This window comes from Vipera ursinii (assembly GCF_947247035.1).
Source record: "Vipera ursinii genome assembly, chromosome: 7".
In the NCBI taxonomy this organism is placed as follows: Eukaryota; Metazoa; Chordata; class Lepidosauria; order Squamata; family Viperidae; genus Vipera; species Vipera ursinii.
Genome location: NC_139521.1, coordinates 17,544,370 through 17,568,521, shown reverse-complemented (window position 1 = coordinate 17,568,521; position 24,152 = coordinate 17,544,370). Strand labels below are relative to the sequence as shown.

Sequence of the window (24,152 nt, the reverse complement as noted above, 5' to 3'; positions counted from 1 at the left end):
CACCACACCAACCCATGTGAATTCCAGTCCTAGTTGTGACAAAAACTTACAAAGTTAATATGCCATAGTGGAAAAAGTGTTTCCAGTAAAGAAATAATATCTAAAGGAAAGTTCAGAAACACTTTTAAAATTAGAAATATATTACTTTGGCATGTGGACTGAAAGCCTACCCTGCTTCAGACGATCTACTTCCAGGTTCTTTAAGTTAACACTCAGTTTATGTGGAAACAATGAAAATCTGTAAATGCACCTCAGTACTAATGAGAGATGATCAGTATAATAAACACTCTTTAATAATTAACCTGCCAGATTCTTAGACATGTGGAAGAAAAGCATGCTTGTTTATAATTATTGCATTTATTACTTTTTACCACATTAACATCATCTTTTTTTTCTGTCCAAAACATGTAGTTGGTTACACTACTGATGATTTACGATTTATCTGGCAATCTGGTGATCCTGTTCAACTGGAGAAAATTGCTTTGCCCCAGTTTGATATTAAAAAAGAAGATATTGAATATGGCAACTGTACCAAATACTACAAAGGGACCGGTATATATTTTAATCAATTTATTTGTCCAATCATTAAATTAAATGATAATTTATTCATTTATCCTAACATGAAAGGAAGTAAGTGGTTATTAAGTGAATGAACTGATTTTGTCTTGTTGCTTCTGCAGTAAAGCTTGATTCAGGAAATCTGATTTGCAATATCTGTTTTAAATAAAAAAAATTGTTACACAGTTATAGATAATGCTTTGTTGTGTTCTTTACTAATAAGTCTTGATAATACTATTCCAGAATCATGAGACATATAAATTGCCGTCCTAGTCAATATGGACAGATATGTTAGTAACAGAAATGTACTGATTCACATGATTCATTAATCACTATAATTCAGTTAACAGCTTCAGCCTGTCTAGGGCAGAGCACCAAAATGAAGAATTTATTAAATTGTTATTTTTTAATGGGAAAATATTTTTGGCCATACAGATTTATAAGAGCACATAATGGAAGTAAAATCAGTTCTTTGTAAACATAAAATATAGATCTTTTATTTATCTATCTTATAATTTTTTTAAATATATTTTATTAATTTTTTACAATAACAGTCTTTAGTACTTGGTAAACAACATGGTGTCTGGGTTCATACATTTAACAACAATCAATAATAGTTAATTTCTATGATTCCATAATCAACATACTAGCTAATGATACATGTCCTTGATCTTCTCTTCTTCCAACAATATTTCCCTTTTGCCAGTGCTTTTTTTCTAAAAAAAAAAAAAGTGCCGGAACTCAGAGGTGCTATCAGTGGGAGCGATGCCGGTGTCTTGCTACAGCGTCGCCGCCCGTCCTTTGCACCCCCGCCCCTGCGGCTCGGAGCCACATGCCATGGGGATTCCCGTCCCCACAGCCGCCGTGGGGATTCCCCTCCCTGCAGTTGCCACGCCGTGGCCCATGCTGAGCCCCCACCCGGAGCTGCTCCAAACCCCGACCCAGAGCTGTGTTCCTCGTGGCAGTGGTCTCTGGCGCCAAACAGCTGATGGCCTCCAGCACCGGCACTCATTCACTTACTGCCCTGTCGCTTCCAAATGCAGTAAGTGAGTGAGCAAGCAAGTGGCATTTGGAAGCGTTTGGAAGTGATGGGGCAGTAAGTAAGAGTGAATGAGCAAATGGTGTTAGGAAGCGTCAGGGCAGTAACTGAGTGTGTGAACGAGCAAATGGCATTTGGAAGCGATGGGGCGGTAAGTGAGCGAGCAAGCAAGAGGCCTTTGAAAGAGACGGAGTGAGTAGGGGAGAGACTGAATGAGGTGCCTTTGAAAGAGACGGAGGAGTGAGTGAGAGCGACTGGAGGTTTTTGTGAGCAAAGTGTGAGTGGGGAGGGCTTTTGCGAGCGAAGGGTGAGAGAAAAAGGGAAAAGTGAGGGGGAGAAGGGAAAAAGAAAAGGCACTGACTTCTGACTTCCTCTGTTACAGGAGGAGAAGGAAGCATTAACATTAAACCTCAACTTTTTGCTTTTCTATAATATTATAAACTAGCCATTTCTATCATAATAGATGAATCTAACCAATGTAACCCAAAATACCCCCCCCTTTTTTTAGTCATCAAGTTTTTGACACCTTGTTAAGCACTGGTGGTGCTTGAATATTGTCATGTCCTAAAAGTGGTACAATTTCTGAAAAGGTTGAAAAGCCCTGATGTAAATGCAGCCTAAATTGTTTATTGCCATCCTATTTGCAAATAATATCTTACTAACCTAGTTGAGATGGTGTAGTTGGGCAGCAGGGAGGGGTGCAAAGTTCCTGCCTTCACTGCAGACAACTTGCCTGTGCAACGTTTGCCAGCCGGGTCTTTTGGCGCGCTCAGCAGCAATTCCTATTGGCTTTCGAAAGCCAATAGGCCCGGGGTAGGCAACCTTGGCTCTTTTATGACTCGTGGACTTCAACTCCCAGAAGATGTTACATAACATAACATCAACTGTAAGATGTTAAACTTCTGTTTCTTTCCTTCCCAAAAATTTTGTTAATGTGTCCTCTCTAGGCTCTGCTGATCAGCTTGTCCTGGATTGTTTTGCTGCAAAACAGAACAGTTTGCAAGTTGTGGTTGAGACAGCCCATCTCATTTTAGATATATCACATATAATTGAAGATTGTAATTAGTTGTGTGTGCACGTTCAGCAAGTGTGATGTATTTGTGCTGGCATTTCTAGGCCTCTTTCCAACAACATTCAGAAAAAATTGTAACAAACATTGGAATTCTCAAGGCCATGTTTGGTATTTCCCAGCAATCTGTTACTGGAAGAAAAAAAACAATCCCTGCTGCGTTACTGATCCCAGAGAAGCATTTGCATGTATGCAGGTATCCTTAGGGTGCCATAGTTATGGATGCGAAATATTGGTTGCAAAGTTGGCATTTCTGGATGTAATACAGATATTTTGGACTTATTTTTGTTTCTTTGCATGTTTGATATTTTTAAAAAGGCATATGCTACTGACTACGCTTATGCACATATGTAGCATCTTTTGCTAGGATACATGACCACTGCTTGTCCAGAATGTGAAAAGTGAAAGATTGTGACTAAACAAAATTTTAATGTACAGATAATACCACCAGAAATTATTTTAGCCTTTTTAATAAATGTTGTTATTGATGTTAAGCTCACCATGGAAAACATCATATATTGTTATGTATATACTAGGTTAATTATTTAAAGACTGAAGTGCAACATAACTAGATTTTAAATAATCTATTTTTCAAAACACACAACAGTCCAAACAGTAAAAGTAAAGTCCAAATTAAGAATATTTCATTCTTAAGAATTGTTTAATTTAAAGTGGTTTAGTTGTAATAGATGGTTATAGATTCAAAATAGTTTTCAAGAGTATTTACAAAAGATACTATTTTTTTCTAGCATCAGCTAAATTAGACATATTACATTGAGAAAAATGTTTCTCATTTCTTTCCTGTTACCTTTATTGATTTCATTGCAGAGTTGTTAACATATGAAATAGATTATTTTGTTATCTAATTTTAGCTTCCAAAAGACAGAAGCAGATGAAAAATGTGAGGTTCTTTCCTGTTGGCTTTTTTGAATTAGCTGTTTTATATTCTAAAAGTTTAGTTCCTAAAGAAGTAACCTTGTAAATAATTTTAATGTCCTCCTCTAGTGCAGGGTAGGCAACCTTGGCTCTTTTATGACTCGAGGACTTCAACTCCCAGAATTCCTCAGCCAGCATGGCTCAGCTTGGAAATCTCTCCCTTTCCCCTCAGCATGGCTGGCTCAGGATTTCTGGGAGTTGAAGTCCATGAGTCATAAAAAAGAGCCAAGATTGCCAAGCCCTGCAATAGGCTTAGGAAAGCCAATAAGGGAGCTGTTTTGTTTTTGTTTTTTGCAAAAAAGCTGCCGGAATGCCGTTCTGAGCGTTCTATGAGAAAAAAAGCCCTGCTGGTATGTATAAAGCCTTCAGATGTACAACGTGATGAAAATAAGAGTTGTAGATGTTAACCTCATGCCCAACTGAATATATGTCAGACTATATTTGTATAGTCCTGCCTAAATCTTTGGACTTAGGCTGCTGATAGCTTGGGCTAATCACCAAGGTGTAGCTAGCCTTTCTCCTGTCTGTTTGGAGGACTTCCCCCCGGATCAAACAGATCAAACCCCATCTTTCTGTGATCAACAGAAAGTATCTACCATGCTTTCTAGATGCAAAAATAGGTATAGATTTGCCCCCAGCTCATCTTTCCCCTGTTTTCAGCCAACCAGAGTTCATGCCAAGATGTTGTCATGCCTCCATTGGAGCCTGAATCTGCAGAGGAAAATGAGCTGAAACGGGACCCTATGGAGGGTGAGGGAGAGGTTTCTGTGGCTTCAGAGGAATGTGGGGAAGAGCAGGACGAGGCAGGCCGGGGCCCTTCAGGATGGGGACAGGATGAACTGGAAAGACAGAGTTCAGGCGATGAGCAAGAGCCACCCCCAACTGATCCTAGAGCACAGAGAGAAGGAGGGAACAACGCAGGCACACTCAACTACTCAGGAGGAGAGCGTCCCGCCTCTCTCCACAAGGCACACCTGGAGACTAAGATTTAAGGAGACGCTGTGAGGAGGGGCATTTGTCGGGAACAAACGCTGATTCCCTGGAATTTTGTGTGTTGTTGCTGATCTCTTGTTCTGTGATTTCTGCTTGGAAACCTGGAAACGGACTATTGGACTGACTGACAACATTGCTTGAATGTTTAAAGACCTTGGACTGTATTTTGGATTCTCTTTTGAAACTGCTCAGGCAAGCTTGTATTCACACAGACTCTAGGTTTATGATGTATGTGTTATTCCTTGTTATCTCTGTGGCTTTGAGTACATTCCTCTTCTAATCAGATTGTATGTGAAACTACTTGCAGCCAGAGCCAGCTGAAGGTGTGTGTGTTTTCTTTTGTTGGAGGCTTGCCAGAAACGTGGGAGCATTTGGGGAAAATTTGGAGCAATTAAAGGACTGTTTGAATTGCTGGCTGACTGCATTGTCTCTGTGCTGTGCTCTGGGTCATCACAGATGTTTTGGGAACTCTGAGATGTTTGGTGGTAATCCACATATTTCTCAGGGTGCTTGGCCATGTGATGCTGGTATAATCAGGAACTTACTGCTCTGGTTCTTATCACATGCCATTCCCCCCTCCCTGTTTACTATCACAAAAATTTATTGCCCTTTCATCCTTCTCCCCTTCTTCTTTTGATGGCCTTTGTAAGGCCCCAAGCCAACCCAGGCAGAGCTTTCCATATCTCTGTCCTCCACAACTAGCCTCCATTTTGTATCTTTGTTATTTCAGTCAATTATTGGAGTGAATAGTGGGAAGACACGCACACACATGCACAATACATAAACACATCTAGTACATAAGGGTCACCTACTGCAATTAATTTGTAGTGGGTTGAGAAAAAAAAGATATATTTTATATTGGTATTTTTTTCCAGAAAACGTATTTTAAGAAATATTGGCTCAACTGCTATGTTTCATTCCTCCTGTTTGTTTTTGATTGTTGTTGGAGAATCAAAAAAATTCATTCACTCACTCCTTGCTGCAATTATCCTTTCTCTTTTAATTTTACTTTTATAGTAGTATAAGCATTCTTTTTTTTCTTCTTAGAAAATTTACTAGCTGGCAAGCCTTTTATTGCTGTGCACAATGCAAAACATTATATTGGCACCCTTGATGCGAATGATGTAGAGCTGGCCATGCCCACCCAGTAGGCCATACACACTCTAGCCATGCCCACCCAGTAGGCCACGCCCACCCAGGTCACACCCACCCGGCCCCTTGAGGGCAACCGCAATGCTGATGCGGCCCTCAATGAAATTGAGTTTGACACCCCTGAACTAAAGCATCCACCAGCATATCAGAAGGGTAAATTGAATGACTTTATGTTGCTCTTACTTGCAGTGTAATCCCAAAATGATGCCTGATGAATTGAGGTCACATTGTTATTCACACTTTCAGTTAAATGCTATTTAGCTGCAGTTTGAGCTGCCAGTACTTCTTTTTCCAAAAATAGGCAATTAGGATAGGCTCAGAATTGGTTAAAGCTTCAGGTAAATTAACATAAAAAGTTAGTTAAAATGACATGCATCAATAAACCCAAGTGACTTTGTGGAACTTGCTAAAGCATTTAGAACTTTGTGTTGTTATTTTCTCCAAAGGCTATTACACATGTGTAGAAGTGATCTTCACTCTGAGACGACAAGTTGGCTTTTACATGATGGGTGTCTATGCTCCTACACTGCTCATTGTTGTGCTTTCATGGTTATCATTCTGGATAAATCCTGATGCAAGTGCCGCAAGAGTACCATTGGGTAATCTATGTTTCTGATATTGTCAGCACCACTTAATGTTGCATATCCATTTGCAGTTGCCTCAGTAACAAGACATCATGGATACTGAAAGCAACTGTGTTCTCATAGCATGTTCTTCACTGTCATCCCAATCTTCTCTTTTTCAGTTCCATATTTGTTGCTTCCACTTTTTAAAAGACAAGAACTCTAGCCTTTAAGCAAATTGTTCCTGTATCTACGTATATGAGTGCAACAGTGAGTAGAAAACTGAAAGGGGTGTAAGTTTTGTCTGGGAATGGAATAATGGATTATTGATATCTAAAGAACTAGAAAAATAGTTTGTTTCTACAAGATGTGGTTCTATATAATTATGGGCTTTCTAAAGGCTATAATGTTAACTACTGAATAGAGTGATATACAAATAGAATGTTTCATGAATCTCACAGAGAATTTTTCCTCATTTTTATTTTCTCAAATTATGTGTTAGAAAACAGACCTAACCCTAGCTAAAGGTAATCTTGGAAAAAACAAGTTGTCTTTTGAGTTCTTCCAAACAACAAATTCTAATTATCAGTTAGCTGGAGATAAATAATAGCACTGCTGACATAGTAGGACAGAAGGCATGCAGGAGGACATGAAAATAATGACCATCTCCTTCTCAGCTCTCATTATTTTATTTCACGAGAGTGAGCAAATATTTATACAAGACCAGTATCCTTAATGGATTATATTATGACTTTAAATCACTGGCAGCTACCTTATAATATGGCTGGCAATGGTACTTAATATAAAATCTAGGTAGTAGATTTCTCATGGCAGCTATGAACCTTCCTGTAGCAATGTAAGATAAATGGCCCTCAAAAAAACCCCCAAAACCTTACAGAATGGATCTTCTGCTGAAAACAAGCTTTAACATTTCTTGATCAGTTTGTAGTCTTGAAACAGTATTCCAAAGAAATAAGTTTTAGTGGGCTTAGTTTTCATATATGAGAACCAGAACTAATCCTATTTTTACATTGACCCTCTTTGCAGTCTATTTTCAATTTAGCTAATTCTTCCTTCAGAAGAAAATAAAATCCAGTCTGATCATAGATGTTTTAGATTTTTTTGATACTACTAAATTTTTATCTCAGAGCAAAGCTGCTACTATTTCAACTATTTAGGAGATTAGATAGACAGGCAGACAGGTAGGTAGATAGATGGAGAGAGAGAGAGAGAGAGAGAAAGAGAGAGAGAGAGAGAGAGAGAGAGAGAGAGAGAGAGAGAGAGAGAGAGATGGTAAGTAGAAAGTTAGATCTCATTTGAAATATATTGTGTGATCTGATTGATATTTTCACTCTAAATTGTAGATAAATAGAAACCAGCTGCATTCTCATGTTCTTCAGGTATGTTGGACTGCTGTTTGCAGAAATGCTAGCTAGTATGTCCCAAGAAATGATGCTACTAGAACAGGGAAAGATACAATATTAAGCAGATTTTAAAAACACAATATTATTAGCAGTTTACTGTGAAAGAGGGGCATTTCTTCAATAGAAAACATAATTTCAAAGATAATGATCTATTTAAATAAACCTTTTTAGATTTTTCTATGATGGACAAAATCAGTAGTCCAAACTGATTGCTACATTGCCTGCAGGCAAATCTGTATGTCTGTCTGATGCTCAGTTGCCAGGTTACTCCATATTTTTATGGTATCTAGCATTCCATTTGATTGACAATCTGCAAATTTATGGTAAGAAAAGATTATATCAGCAAAACAATATGTGTCATGATAAATAGAGTTGCTAATAAACAAGAGAAACCCTTTCCAGCTGTTAGTGTTATATATGTACTCAGAATGATTATGTATCAATTTATTTAATTAGTTCCATAACTCACCTTCTACATTCATATTCATCTCTGTGACACATGTGGTACATCAACAACTTCTATTTCCTTTGAGGAAATATCATTTAGAAAGTGCTGTAAAATGTTTTAAGGTTAGCAAAGTGGAAAATGGTTAGCAGTGCAACAACATTGCAATTACATAGTATATTGTTGGATTTTTATTTCTCTTAGGCATTTTTTCAGTGCTCAACTTGGCATCAGAATGTACTACCCTTGCTGCTGAACTCCCCAAAGTGTCTTACGTGAAGGCCTTAGATGTATGGCTGATTGCATGCCTTCTATTTGGATTTGCTTCATTGGTTGAGTATGCAGTGGTCCAGGTCATGCTGAACAATCCAAAACGAATTGAAGCTGAAAAAGCAAAGATTGCTAAGGCAGAGCAAGCAGAAGGGAAGGGTGGAAATGTTGCCAAAAAGAATACTGTGAATGGCACAGGCACCCCAGTGCACATCAGTACTTTACAGGTAAGAGTACTACCTAACATACTTGGTATGTTATTAAATCATCCAACTTCAGTTCCTGATCCTGTAATGGTTGATGTCAAATATGTGCTAGCCTGAAGATTTTATCTAACCAGTATTCCTACCCTTCGAGATCAGCTATATTGTGATCACTAATGGATCTGCTACCTGAGGATGATATAATTTACAGTAGTCCAGTATGTAAGTAGAGGCACTTGGCTAAATAAAATTACCTTGGAGTAAAACCAGATTTTGTGAGTCCCTATAATTGTGGTCGTCAACAGTCTGTCTTTTTAAATTTGCTATTAATTGAAGGATGGGAAAGTTATGATATTCAGAATAATGATGCATTTCAGAAATGGAAATTATGTACCTTCATTAACAGAATGTGTTGTTTTGTTTTGTTTTGTTTTATTATTTTTATCCTGTATTTATTATTTTTACAAACATCCCAAGGTGGTGAACATATACAACATTTTCCTCACAACAACAACCCTGTGAGGTGGGTTGGGCTGAGAGAGTCTGGTCCATAGTCATCCAACTGGCTTTCTAATAGTAAATTAAATTATACACTATTGCTAATTATTGTTAAGTAAAATTAGTTGTAATATTAAGAAAATATTTAGGAACAAAAATTACAATTGCTTAATTTTGGCTGACAATCAGGAAAATATATAGTTGAGATATTATTAGAATTTTTAGAAAAATAACCTGTTGCATGCATAGAAAAAGATGGGAAAAGATTTAATTATCTATCATTCTCTAGTGATGCTTTATGGGATCATCAGCACCCATAATGGATTATATTTCTCCTACAAAACATACAGTATATGTAAAATGCTTTTCTGAATTGAACTGATAGATCCATATTTAATGTTGCATTTTAATTTAAAAATATAAATGTACTTTACTTCTGAAATACAGAAAAATGTCTTTGTTACCATTTTTCCATTGTCTGGATTTTTGTAGTTCAAATAGAGTTTCCTAACATATAAAAAGTATGAGGTTTCTGCATGTACTGTAAGTGTCCATATGATCAGGTTATTTCCCTTTGAAACTGAAGCTTGAAGTTATTCCCATTTTTCAGGTCAACTGAATCTGTTTCTATTCTTACCTTCTTGGATAAGAAATTTATGTTTATCAGAAAGCAAACAGTTATGTTATCTTATCTGCAAACAATGTCTGAATAGAGTTGAATCTGCATTTCTCTGGCTGAATCCACATTGTTTAATTATATTCTCTACAAAATCTTTGTTATTAATGCCTCTCTTGATATCTCTCTTATAGCTAACTATTAGAACTATCCTTAAAGGAATTTTTAAGGAAAGAATCAAAAGAGCAATCTGCTTGCAAAGAAGTTCAGTCTAGTCCATCTGCAAGAAGGTTATAATTCTTTAACACTGACGAATGTTGATTCATAAAGATACACTGCCCTTCAGTCTGGAGGATCTTTCTGTCTGGAGTTCAATTATGCTCTTATTTAAACTTTGAATACCTCTCCTCCAAGAATTTGAAATATTTATTGTTTAAAAGCTTTCCAGATAAATGGTTGTCACAAATTTGTATAACCATCTTCTAGAGCAGGGCTTTTCAACTGGTGGTATGTGTACCACTGGTGGTACTTTGGCACTTGGCAGGTGGTACGTGACCTGCTAGACAAGTGTAGCGGGGCAGGGGAATGAGCTGAAGCAGCGACAGAACCGCACAAGCCTGAGGGAGAGTCAGCTGGTGCTGCAAGCCTGTCAGGACTCGGCAGAAGCCCCAGGATTGGTGCGCACAATTACCTGCTGATCGGCACTTCTGCAGGCTGCAGGGGTGAGACAGAGAGAAAAAAGACAACAGGGAAAGAGAAGGGGATGGAGAAAGAGAGATGGAGGAGAGGCTTCTTTGAGACAAGCAGATGGAGAGAAAAGGATGGAACAGCACAAAGATTAATGTTAGAGAAACAGGCACAGGTTTCCCAGTAAAAGTGTGGTAAGTGGGTGTACAGATAGTCCTCAACCTACGACCACACTTGAGCCCAAAATTTATGTTGCTAGGTGAGAAATTTGTTAAATGAGTTTTGTCCCATTTTACAAACTTTTCTTGCCACATTTGTTAATTACTGCAGTTGTTGAATTAGTAACATGGTTGTTAAGTGAATCTGGTTTCTCCATTGACTTTGCTTGTCAGAAAGTTGCAAAAGGGGATCAGATGACCCTGGGACATCATAAATATGAATCAGTTGCCAAGCATCTGAATGTAAATCACATGGCCCTGGGGATGCTGCAACAGTCATAAATGTGAAAAATGGCCATAAGTCACTTTTTTCAGTGCCATTGTAACTTTGATCAGTCACTAAGTGAACTGCTGTAAGTTGAGGACTACCTATATTTTATCAATTTTTCCATCGAGTTTTTTACACCTTGCTAGGCAACTGGTGGTGCTTGAATATTGCCATATCCTAAAAGTGGTACAATCTGTAAAAAGTTTGAAAAGCCCTGTTCTAGAGCAGTCTTCTTCAGTGTAGGCTCTCCAGATATTTTATATTCCAGTTTATATCAGCTTCTCCTAACATGGCTAGAAGACCTGTTAGGAGTTATAATAAATTACTGCCACTGTTTAAATGTTTAAACAGCCATAGGTAGTCCGCGACTTACAACCATAGTGAGTATTTGAAGTTACAATAAAGCTGGAAAAAGTGAGTTATGACCGTTTTCCACACTTACAACAATTGCAGCATCCCCATGGTCACATGATTAAAATTCAGATGCTTGGCACTTGGCATGTGTTTATGACAGTTGCAGTGTCCTGGGGTCACATGCTCACCTTTTGCAACCTTCTGACAAGCAAAGTCAATGGGGAAGCTAGACTCACTAAACAACTGTATTACTAACTTAACAACTGCAATGATTCACTTAATGGTGGCAAGAAAAGTTGTAAAATGGGCCAAAACTTACTTACCAATTATCTTGTTTAGCAATGGGAATTTTGGGATCAATTGTGGTTGTACATCGAGGACTACCTTTATTGTCTGAAACAAAAACATCACTAGACAAGTCATTCTTTTTGATCACAGAGATTCTTCCAATAATGAAGTTGCGGTTTCTCCCATTTTAACATATCTTGTTTAACTTCATTCCAGTCTTAGCAGTTATTTTGAAATAGGATACAATTCATATTTTTATCATAGTGATACCCAGATATTTTACAGTCTTCTCAATCTTAAACTTTGTTTTATTCATCAATTTTGATTGATCTTTTATTTTCATATTTTTGCTAACTTCTTTGTTTTCTGTTTTCTAATCTTGAAACCTGCTAATGCATCAAATTCTTTGAAATTCTACCTTAATATTTCAATTCCTGTATAAAGGATCTTCCAGAATCAACATCAAGTAGTCTGTAACAGCCCTTAATTTATCTTTTTTTTAAAAAATCCTTATTCCCACAATCTTTTCATGTTGTCTTATATCTCTTTTCAGTATTTCAAGAACCAAAATAAATAAAAAAGGAGATAGACAGCATTCCTGTCATGTTTCATTTTTGTACCTCACAGTTTTGCTAGATCTCCATTATCAATTATTTGTGTTTTCTGTGAAATGCAAATTGATGTTACCCATTTTATAACATTCTCTCCATAATTCAGATCTTTCAAAATCTTGAACAGAAAAGCCCAGTTCAAATTGTCAAAGGCATTCTTCACATCTATGAAAATCAATGTGGCTGGTTTTTCGTACATATTGCTTCATATACTGCATTTCAAAATGTCCAACATTTAACGGATATTTCTAACATTGTCCTTTAACTATATTTTAGGTAAAAGCCGACATGGATCCTCAAGAATAATTCTTGCAAATTTATTTTCATTCTATCTGCTGCAATCATTATGAACAATTTGTAGGCATAGTCATTATTTAATAATTATATCAGCCTCTGAGGGAAATGGGAAGTTAAGAAATACAAAAATAGATAGATAGATAGATAGATAGATAGATAGATAGATAGATAGATAGATAGATAGATAGATAGATCATTTATTGTAAAGTCAAATCTTGTTCCTCTTTGATATTAATACTATATTGGGCTCTTTCCAACTCTCTGAAACTTTCCTAACCGTAGGATAGAGTTTATAATGTTTTTCAAAGGTTATAAAAGTTCATCCTCAAAACATTTATAGTAAGAACCTGATCATCCATCTGGTCCAGGAACATTTCCTAGTTTAGCCTTTCTTTAGCCTCAGAAAGTTCCCTTGTTGTTATAGGTTATTTGTAGTCTTTTCTGCTCTTCTGTAATACTTGTAAATTTTATTTAATGAAATACCAATCTGTTTTCTCTAAAGGGATGTCACTTCCTTTACACAAGTTAGAATAATATCAATAAAATGCTTTTTGTATGGTCCAGTAATACAATATCTTTCTCTTGTAAATTTCAATATTTTCTTTTTTTATTTTTGTAATCTGTTTGTTAGCCATTTCACCAAATTATTTGCAAACTCAAAATATTTTTGCTTTATATAATTCATTATTGTTTTAATTTTCTCCTATCTGTATCTCTGAGGTATAGTATTTCAAAGAATGGAGCCACTATGCAGAAGAGCTTTGGGTAGTCTATCCCCAATATATGTACGGTATCTAATATTTCATCTTTGATTTTTTTTTAACATACTGAGTTTCCATTTTTACTAACCTCCTCCTCATGAATTCAAGATTTACTTTCAGGTTAGCTATAGCTAGTAATGCTTTTTATATTTATTAAAATGAGATAATATAAATAAATTAATGTCAGGAACACTATCTCCCTATACTAAATTCTAATTCAGATTCCACCCCCCACCCCCCACCCCCCCAAAATTAGATATTGGAGATGGATTTGGAAGTGATAAATAAAAGACAGAATGAGATGATAGTGGATAAAAGGTGATGGTGGGATAGAATAATGAAATGTATGGTAAGGGTTGAAATGAAAATCTTTATAACGTGTCTCATTTCTCACAGTATAAAGAAAGACTTGAATTTCTTGTAACACTACATATATTAACTAGGTCATTAATGCAAACTGTCTGTATCACATGTAATTATTGCTGTGTTAATGTTAGCATTTATAAGTAACTCAGTCTCTCACATTTCCTTTCAGTATTTATTCTTTGTCTTGTCTCTGATAACTCTGTGTCTGTGTTTCTATGTGTGTATATAAGTTATACTTTTTTTAGTGTTAAGTCCGGAATGACGAGCGTTGACAGTGAGGTTTTTAGCAAAAGAACGTTTATTGAATGCACAATGGTCAACTGCCTTGTGGCCGTTAAACCCCGTATTATATACCAAGACAACTTAAACAATAACCAATCTCCGGCCAGGAATCTCCCGCCGGGAATACAATGACCAATCCCTGCACCAGGTTTTCCCGCCTAAGGAAAACCACTCCCCTTTAACTACGGACACAACATTTAGAACACTACGTGTATCAGTTGATGTAGATTATTGTCCATGAACATTTAGGCAATATTAAAGTTTCTGTTCTGGCTGCTTTCTATTAATCTGTATTACCACTAATTTGGTTTATGCAGTATTACTATAGTAATGCATACAAATAAGTGAGAGATATCTTCCAAGACTCAAGACTCATTTGAAGAGCAGGTGGCAGTTTTGATTAGGAGACCCTCTGCATAATACTATCTTATGTGCCATTTATAACTATTGCTAGAACAAGAAGAGTCATTTACAATCACTCAGGCATTGCTCATCTCCCAAATCGACTTTTGCAACTCATTCTAGATGGCACCATTCTTGGTAACTACCCAAAAGATACAGATGGTCTAGAACAGGGTTCTCCAACCCCTGGTCCACAGACCGGCACTGGGCCGTGGCATGCCAGAAAACAGGCCATGCAAACAAGTGAAGCCCCATCAATGGGATGGGAAACTACGCCCCCTCCAGTCTGCAGAAAAACCTGTCTCTATGGAACCAGTCCTAGATGCCCAAAATGTTGGGGGGCGCTAATCTAGAATGTAGCAGTTCAAGTAGTTCCCATTTTGCCTGAGAAACACCACTACTGCAAGAGCCATACTGGTTACCAGTTGACTTCAAGATGATAGCTGTCATGTTTAAAGTCCGACACAGTTCAAGAACTGGTTATCTACAGGACAGTGTCAGCTGGATTCTTTTCAGTCTATTGATTCTAATGAAGTGGGTAAAGCAGTCTCTAGCATGAGCTTGCTACTTGTGGGTCAGGTGTATGCCCCTATTCTTCCTTTGTATTCTTTAGGAGTGAGACATAGCTGGATTTGTAGTAGTCAATACTTTTGTGGGGAAAGGAGTTGTGCCTTTAAAGAGGCTTTGGTACACTAGCTGTTAAAGAGACCTTTAGACAACTACCAACCTATCATAACTTTACCTTTTTAGGAAAAATTGATGAGATAGGGTGGCTTCACTGTCCCCTAAGAGGAACCCCTTTCAAACACAATATTCAGCTCTGGTGAAAATTAAAACGGCATTGGCTGCTCTGGTAGATTAACTATGTCATGACCTAGATGGGGGAGTGTATGTTTTCTAGTCTTTTTTGACCTCTTACTGGCATTTAGTATTATAGTATTATATCCTTTTTTATTGAAAAGTTTTACAGTACATTTTAAGTATACTCCATCCCTCCCCATCCCTCCCCCCACATCCCCCCCTCCCCCCCCCCAACTTCCCAGAGCTGAAAGCAGGGTATTGCCTCTAACAGGCTTAAACTAGAATATGCTAACCAACTGTGAATACACTAGGATTATATCCTTTTGAATCCCATACAAAGGTTGAATATACTGCTTGGCTTGATTCCCTTTCTTACTAATAGGCTATTCAAATTAGTGAAAGATTCAATTTCTCACTCATCCAAGCAACTACATACCTTTTTAATATCTTCGTGATTCCATTGGGAGAGCTTATACTTTTTTTCAAGATGAAGTAACCATTAGTAATCAGCTATACACTAACACCTGGGCCAAGCCATATCATGGAAGTCTTGACACAATGTTTGGAAGATGTGGAAGTCTAAAAGGGACAAAACAAATTAAACTTTAAGAAGATGATGTGGCTATTAGTCTTTATGCAAGAACACTGCTCTAGTTATAATTTACAATGATGTAACTGTGACTTATATCTGTTGATTTAAAGACGACTGAGGCTGTAGCCAGGAGAGTTCAAAATGCAGCTGCTTGCATGGTGGCAAGTGAGAACCACCTTGGTTATATTACACTTACATTGTGAGCACTGCATTGGTTAATATCACATTTCCAGGAACCATTTGAAGTGTCATTTTTTTGAGCTTTAAAACCCTACTTGATTTCACCTCTAGCTACGTTTAGGACTGTCTTCTCCATATGGAAGCAGCCCAGCTTGTAGAAAGTTAATTTGCTTGGGCATGGACCAACATTTTGAATTTATGGTCCATGCCCAAGCAAATTAACTTTCTACAAGCTGGGCTGCTTCCATATGGAGCAGGCAGTCCTAAACGTAGCTAGAGGTGAAATCAAGTAGGGTTTTAAAGCTCAAAAAAATGACACTTCAAATGGTTCCTGGAAATGTGATATTAACCAATGCAGTGCTCACAATGTAAGTGTAATATAACCAAGGTGGTTCTCACTTGCCACCATGCAGGCAGCTGCATTTTGAACTCTCCTGACAGTGGGTTAGGATGCTGAGCTTGTCGATCAGAAGGTCGGCAGTTTGACGGGTCGAATCCCAAGTGCCGCGTAGCAGAGTGAGTGCCTGTTACTCGTCCCAGCTTCTGCAACCTAGCAGTTCAAAAGCACATAAAAATGCAAGTAGAAAAATAGGGACCACTACAGTGGGAAGGTAACAGTGTTCCGTGCGCCTTTGGCAACTAGTCATGCCGGCCACATGACCACGGAGACGTCCTCGGACAAGCGCTGGTTCTTCGGCTTTGAAACGGAGATGAGCACCAGCCCCTAGAGTTGGAAATGACTAGCACGCATGTGCGGGGGAACCTTTACCTTTACCTTTTACATATAGAATAACCTTCCCCACCCAGCACTTGAAGCTAGACAGGCCCAGATTCTTTCTGCTAAGCGATACAAATGTTATTATTCAATAGGACTTAGAGACTTTAAGAGTTCTTATTTTGTTGCATCTACAGCTATGTCTGGGGTTGATATTGTTGTTATTGAATTACTTCAGTTTTATAGTAATATCTTAAATATTTTCATTTTATTATGTTATAATCTATTTTATTATGGTAAATATAAATTTTTATAATCACTATAAAATTCAGTTACAATAATTTACTGAAACAAAATGATAACATGGAAGTTATTGCTTTAGAATAAAACAATAACTGAAATAATTACAGAGTCTTAGTAACAGTAGATACCAGTTCAATTAAAAGTAGTCATAAATCTGACACCTGGCACATATTGAATGAATTTTAATTTATGTTCATATGTCCTAAATATGTAGTGAACTCACAACTTCTACTACACTGTTTTTATAGGTTGGGGAGACCCGATGCAAAAAAGTTTGTACCTCCAAATCTGACCTGAGATCCAATGATTTCAGTATTGTCGGAAGCTTGCCAAGAGATTTTGAATTGTCAAATTATGACTGTTATGGAAAACCCATTGAGGTCAACAATGGACTTGGGAAGTCTCAGACAAAGAACAACAAGAAGCCTCCTCCTCCCAAACCTGTCATCCCATCAGCAGCAAAGCGAATTGATCTTTATGCAAGAGCACTATTTCCATTTTGCTTCCTCTTCTTCAATGTCATATACTGGTCTGTCTATTTATGATAATGATAATACCTTTTTTTTTTAAAAAAAAGTATGTGCAATATACTCCATTTCATTACATCATGAAGGCCACCTTGCAAACAACTATTTGCATTTGAAAAACAATATACTGAGTATTAGAAGCCAAATGTGACTGTAATGTGTAAGGGAAAAGAGTAGTATCATGATTTTGAATGAAAGCATGACACTGCAATGTCTGTGCTTGACCAAATGTTGTATATAAATGTACAGCATACACATCTTGCTTTAGGAATATCTGAAAGACAATGCATACTACATACTGGAGCTGGACAACACTCCCTTGTGACATAATCAAGAATCCAAGTGTTTCTGACAATGAAATTGAAATGCACGCTGAGTATTAGTAAGATCAATATTCTAGTATACATAGTATTAAAAAAAATCTTATGACTTTCAAGGACAGTACCTATTTTTTCTTGTATAAAGTTAAATGGCACTTTGAAAGAACAAGCTGATATTGTAATTCAAAATATGTAGACTTTGTAAGTGACCAAAGTATATATTATGCTGATCTGTCTATGTGAAAAATAAAGATCAGAGAATTACGCATTTTGCAAAATCATGTCATTTATCAAAATCACACTGTTCCATCATAATAACTGAGAAAAAAAATGCTGCTGAACACAGCAAATTGAAGTTTTGGCTTATCTTCATGTTCTTTGAAGATATTTGGGTCTGAAAACTTTCTTCCTATGAGTATATCCAGTAAATCTAGTCAAATAACCCCCAAACCGAAGATACACTAGTACTTAACAGCAGAAAGGCCTCTATAGGCCAGTCTGTGTGCTAAGTAGGACAAGGGAAAGGAAAGCAATCTGAAAAACATTAAAATGTTTTTATTAATACTTCCATAGAATATATTCATAGTAATACTGGTACTTTAATGATAGCTATCTACAAAGGCATATCCTCAATATATTACTTGAATTTCACACAAATAGCATAGACGATACCATAGTACGACAGTCCAGCAAGACTTTGAGAAATTAAATTCAAAGATTTATATCTATTCATAGACATAATAAGGCCTCTTTTTTTCTTGTCATAGCCACTTTTACAGCACAATACCCTCAAAATGTGGAAAGAGAAGAAGCATAACCCTGCATTCCACATGGACAGGGTGGCTTCCATGAACATGCAAAACCTTCTAAAGATACGAACTGTAGATATGTACAGAGGAAAAAGCAGTTAAAGAAAGGACCTAGGAGATACAACAAGACAACTACAGATGCACACAGTTAATCTAATATTCAGTGGATCATTGCACTAGGCTATGGACTAAAACAAGATTGGGATTTCAAGCATCATGTTTGCACTTCTGTTAAAAACTGTGGTAGAAAAGGGAACTCCTAAGACTTGATAAAATAAAAGGTGAAAACATAATAATTCAGGTACAGGGCCAAAGAAATAGCAAGCTTCTTTTGGGGCATCTAATTAATATCTAAACATAAAAGAGTACAGAATTTGAAATATAAGTTCTAGCCTAGATAGAAAATGGAACATTTTATCTGCTTAATCCCCCTAGGATGATCTCAAGGCAAGTATATGTTAGAGCAAGAGTTCCCAAAGGTTTTGCCATCAGGCCTATCTTTAATGTAATTTAAACACACACACTTAAAAATCCAAACAACGTGAACACCAATGAACAATGAAAACAACACACTGAAACTTTGGGAAACGTGGATTATTGTAAAAATATAACTAAAAGGTTCTTCACAGCTCCCCTGGACTCTACCTGCACCTCCTCAAGAGAAGTACACGTCACAGTTTGGGAAAGCCTGTGTTAGATTGTAGTGACACACTGCCCAGTAATTCATGATATGACCAATCGGGACTACTGAATTCTATATGAGTCAATCCCTCTATTCGCCCATTGTTTTCTTAGATCAGGAGTCTTCAAACTTGGCCCTTTTATGACTTGTGGACTTTAACTCCCAGAATTCCTCAGCCAGGCACGGTGGCTGAAGAATTCTGGGAGTTAAAGTCCACAAGTCATAAAAGGGCCACATTTGAAGACCCCTGTCTTAGATAATTAAATCATCCTTCCAGTTGCCTTAATAGACCTGGAAGGATGCTACCTGATTGGGCAGAATTAATTACCTATTCTCATTTGTCCTTATTATCCAGGATCCTTTACTCCAACTTAGCTACCGTATTTTTCGGACCATAAGACACACTTTTTCCCCCAAAAAGTGAGGGGGAAAACGACGGTGCGTTTTATGGTCGGAAGGTGATCCGTATGGCCAGCCCCAACCTCCGCAAGTGGAAAGCAAGGGAGATTGCCAGGAGCACAAATCGGCACGTGCTGAGAAACGCCGATCTCGCACTCCTGCAATCTCCCTCGCTTGGTTTCAGCTTCCCTTGCTACAAGAGAAAGCAGGCTGAAACGGAGCGAGGGAGATTGCCACAGTGTCTGCTGCAATCTCCCTCGGTCTGTTTCAGCCTGCTTTCTCTTGTAGCAAGGGAAACTGAAACCACGTGAGATCGCATTCCTGGCAATCTCCCTCGCTCCGTTTCAGCTTGCTTTCTGCAAGAGAAAGCTGGGCTGCAGGGCCGCCTCCGTGGGTACTGCTCTAACACAGAGAGGGAAGGACAAAGAGGGAGAGAAGGAAGGAAGGAAGGAAGGAAGGAAGGAAGGAAGGAAGGAAGGAAGGAAGGAAGGAAGGAAGGAAGAATGGGAGAGAGGGAGAGAGAAAGAGAGAGAGAAAGATAGGGAGAGAGAAGGAAAAAGAAATAGGGAGGGAGAGAAAGGGAGAGAGAGAGAAGGAGAAAGAAAGGGAGAGAAATAGAGGGAGAGAGAGAAAGAGGGAAAGGGAAAGAGAGGGAGAGAAAGGGAGAAATAGAGGGAAAGAGAAAAATAGAGAGGGAGAGAAAGAGGGAGAGAGAAAGAAGGAGAAAGAAAGGGAGGGAAATAGAGGGAGAGAAAGGGAGAAATAGAGGGAAAAAAATAGAGAAAGAAGGAGAGGGAGAGAAAGGGAGAGAGAAAGAAAGAGGTAGGGGGAGAGAGGGAGAGAAAGAGAAGGAGAGAGAGAAATTTAATAATAATAATAATAATAATAATAATAATAATAATAATAATAATAATAATAATAATAAGAAGAAGAAGAAGAAGAAGAAGAAGAAGAAGAAGAAGAAGAAGAAGAAGAAGAAGAAGAAGAAGAAGAAGAAGAAGAAGTTGGAAGGGACCTTGGAGATCATCTAGTCCAACCCCCTGCTAAGGCAGGAAACCCTATGCCATTTCAGACAAATGGCTGTCCAGTCTCTTCTTAAAAACTTCCAGTGTTGGAGCGTTCACCACTTCTGGAGGCAGGTTGTTCCACTGGTTAATTGTTCTAACTGTCAGGAAGTTTCTCCTTAGTTCTAGGTTGCTTCTCTCCTTGACTAGTTTCCATCCATTGCTTCTTGTCCTGCTCTCAGGTGCTCTGGAGAACAGCCTGGCTCCCTCCCTCCTAGTAACATGATTGTTAAGTGAATCTGGTTTCCCCACTAACTTTGCTTGTCAGAAGGTTGCAAAAGGCGATCACATGACCCTGGAACAATGTGACCATCATAAATATGAATTGATTGCCAAGCATCCGAATGTAAATCACATGACCCTGGGGATGCTGCAATGGTCATAAGTGTGAAAAATGGTCATAAGTCGCTTTTTTCAGTGCCATCGTAACTTTGAACAGTCACTAAGTAAATTGTTGTAAGTCGAGGACTACCTGTACTTTATTATTTTTTTTTCCTTTTTGGGGGGGTGTCAAGTTTTTGCTGGTCACCTTGCTGAGCAACTGGTGGTACTCGGACATTTCCTTGTCCTAAAAGTGGTACAATGGATGAAAAGGTTGAAAAGCCCTGTTTTAGTATACTGATACTATTTGGTTCAGAATATTTTTTTTCTTGTTTTCCTGCTCTAAACACTGGGTGCGTCTTATGGTCAGGTGCATCTTATGGTCCAAGAAATACGGTACTTCATACAGCACTTATATCAACCATACTTGTAATCCCTTTTCACAATCAGCAGAGATGGGAATTCACTTTCTTATGTGCTAATATGGATCCTAGTTTGGATTTATCTGCCCCATACAGTTTTAATAAAGTCCCATCTTCTCCCTCAAAATTATTTGTTTTTATTTTTTATTTTATGTATAATATTCACAGTTGCTAGCTAATAATATCAACATTAAAATTCAACTAAAAAATTCCACTAAAGACATTACATATATCTTTATAGGATAGTTCCTGATTTAGAACTTTCAAGATGGATTGTACAACAAGTCCCATCATTCATTTCCTTTGTAAATGATAAGCATTACAGTGGGCGCATAGTTAAAGAAAGTTGGTATAGCTTTTCAGCTAGCCTATCTTCAGTATAGGATTGTTATCTGTAGCAATGTGCAGTCTATAATCTCAAAATATAATATGCAATTTTAATGTCTCTATTTAGTGACCAACCATATAATCTGAAACAGAAGAACTCCATGTTTTCCAGAGCCATAAAAATAGGCCTTAACAATTAAAATTGCACAGTAAAAAAAACCCACAGGCAAAACAGTTTTTGAAAGAAAGCTTTGAATCCTACAGATTTTTCAAGATCTGCAATTTCAGCTATCCCACAAATAAAATACAGTTGTCTGGACATTTAGCAGTAAGATGACTCTAGTTATCTCCTTGAATACATATTTGTGGGATCTTTCACCTTAGTAAAGCCATGCTGCTCAAATAATGGTGCAAGGTCCATAGCTTAATACATTTGCTAGTGAGGACCTAGGGGTTAAGAGAAGTTTTTGCAATGAGGTGGACAGAGAAATGGCCAGTTATGGGGCAACTTGAAAATGGATTCCTTCTTTGAAAACCTTTTTGTTAGGTTACAAATCTCCCTCCCATTCTGGCCATTTTTCTTTCCAAAATTATGCAGATGCTATTTTTTCAATTTGTCCTTAAGTGACTGAGAGTATGAATACATTATTTTACTCATCTTAATTCCATGTATTTAAAAATATTATGTGTTATCAAAGTATATGGGCTTTCATACAATTTTCCTGTAACATCAATGGAAAGATTAAGAGGACACATGTTAAGGAATTCTTCAACTAGCCCTATGATTGTTTTATCGTAAAATAACAAGACTGCCTGTTACTTTAGAACAGCTTCGACTCCTAGCCATCAAGAAAATGAGAAGCAGCAGAGTTTTCCAGAATCATTCAGAGAGGCTGAATTTAAGGTTCTATAACCCTCCAATAAACAGGCAATAGAATTCCAGTACACCTGGAACTAGTAGGGTAAATCACAGCTGGTGTAAACTTTGATTATTTAATATAGTTCTTAATAACACTTGAATAAAGTAAACATTAGAGGGACGCGGTGGCTCACTGGGTTAGGACACTGAGCCTGTCGATCAGAAGGTTGGCAGTTTGGCGGGTCGAATCCCAAGTGCCACGTAACAGAGTGAGCACCTGTTACTCGTCCCAGCTTCTGCCAACCTAGCAGTTCGAAAGCACATAAAAAATGCAAGTAGAAAAATAGGGACCACTACGGTGGGAAGGCAACAGCGTTCTGTGCGCCTTTGGCGTCCAGTCATGCCGGCCACATGACCACGGAGACGTCCTCGGCCAAGCGCTGGCTCTTCAGCTTTGAAACGGAGATGAGCACCGGCCCCTAGAGTCAGAAACGACTAGCATGCATGCGCAGAGGAACCTTTACCTTTACCTTTTACCTTAAAGTAAACGTATGTATTAGACCTTATGTAATATCTAAATAAGCAGAATTAATGCTGTTGTTGTTGTTAGTTGCGAAGTTATGTCCGACCCATCGCAACCCCATGGACAACGTTCCTCCAGGCCTTCCTGTCCTCTACCATCTTCTGGAGTCCATTTAGGCTCACACCTACTGCTTCAGTGACTCTATCCAGCCACCTCATTCTCTGTTGTCCCCTTCTTCTCTTGCCCTCAACCTTTCCCAGCATTAGGGTCTTCTCCAGTGAGTCCTTCCTTCTCATTAGGAAGGAATTGCAGATCTTGAAAAATCTGTAGGATTCAAAGCTTTCTTTCAAAACAGTTTTTGAAAGAAAGCTTTGAATCCTACAGATTTTTCAAGATCTGCAATTTCAGCTATCCCACAAATAAAATACAGTTGTCTGGACATTTAGCAGTAAGATGACTCTAGTTATCTTCTTGCAGAATTAATAGAGTAACTTAAAAACTTTGCAAAACTGTTTTTAGAAATAAAACAATCTCAATATATTTAAAGCAACAAAAGCATTAAAATCTGTAAGTTGTCTCATCCAGCAAGAAGAAATATGCCTGAAAACAACATGCACAAATTCAGCATAAACTTCCTTTGATCCACCCGATTGTTAAATAAACTTTCTTTCTTTCTTTCTTTCTTTCTTTCTTTCTTTCTTTCTTTCTTTCTTTCTTTCTTTCTTTCTTTCTTTCTTTCTTTCTTTCTTCCTTCCTTCCTTCCTTCCTTCCTTCCTTCCTTCCTTTCTTTCTTTCTTTCCTTCCTTCCTTCCTTCCTTCCCTTTCTGCTTGATAGCCTATTTGCCAACCCTCTGCCAGATCTCTCCTTCTTCGGAAGGGCTTTCAAGCAGCATAGAGCTGGAAGGGACCTTGGAGGCCTTCTAGTCCAGCCCTTTGTTCAAGCAGGAGACCCTATACAATTTCAGACAAGTGGCTGTCCATTCTCTTCTTAAAAACCTCAAGTGATGA

General features: G+C 37.8%; 1 protein-coding gene across 1 annotated transcript in view; it reads left to right on the top strand.

The window, feature by feature from the left end:
- The window catches only part of GLRB (glycine receptor beta), a gene marked incomplete at both ends in the record, with an annotated part of 52,910 nt that extends 35,474 nt beyond the window's left edge, over positions 1 to 17,436 (top strand). Inside the window, 4 exon segments of the mRNA XM_083366932.1 lie at positions 412 to 552; positions 6,194 to 6,346; positions 8,384 to 8,676; positions 17,140 to 17,436. Coding sequence (XP_083223058.1) covers positions 412 to 552; positions 6,194 to 6,346; positions 8,384 to 8,676; positions 17,140 to 17,436 — 884 coding nt within the window.
- Positions 17,437 to 24,152: the final 6,716 nt, after the last annotated feature.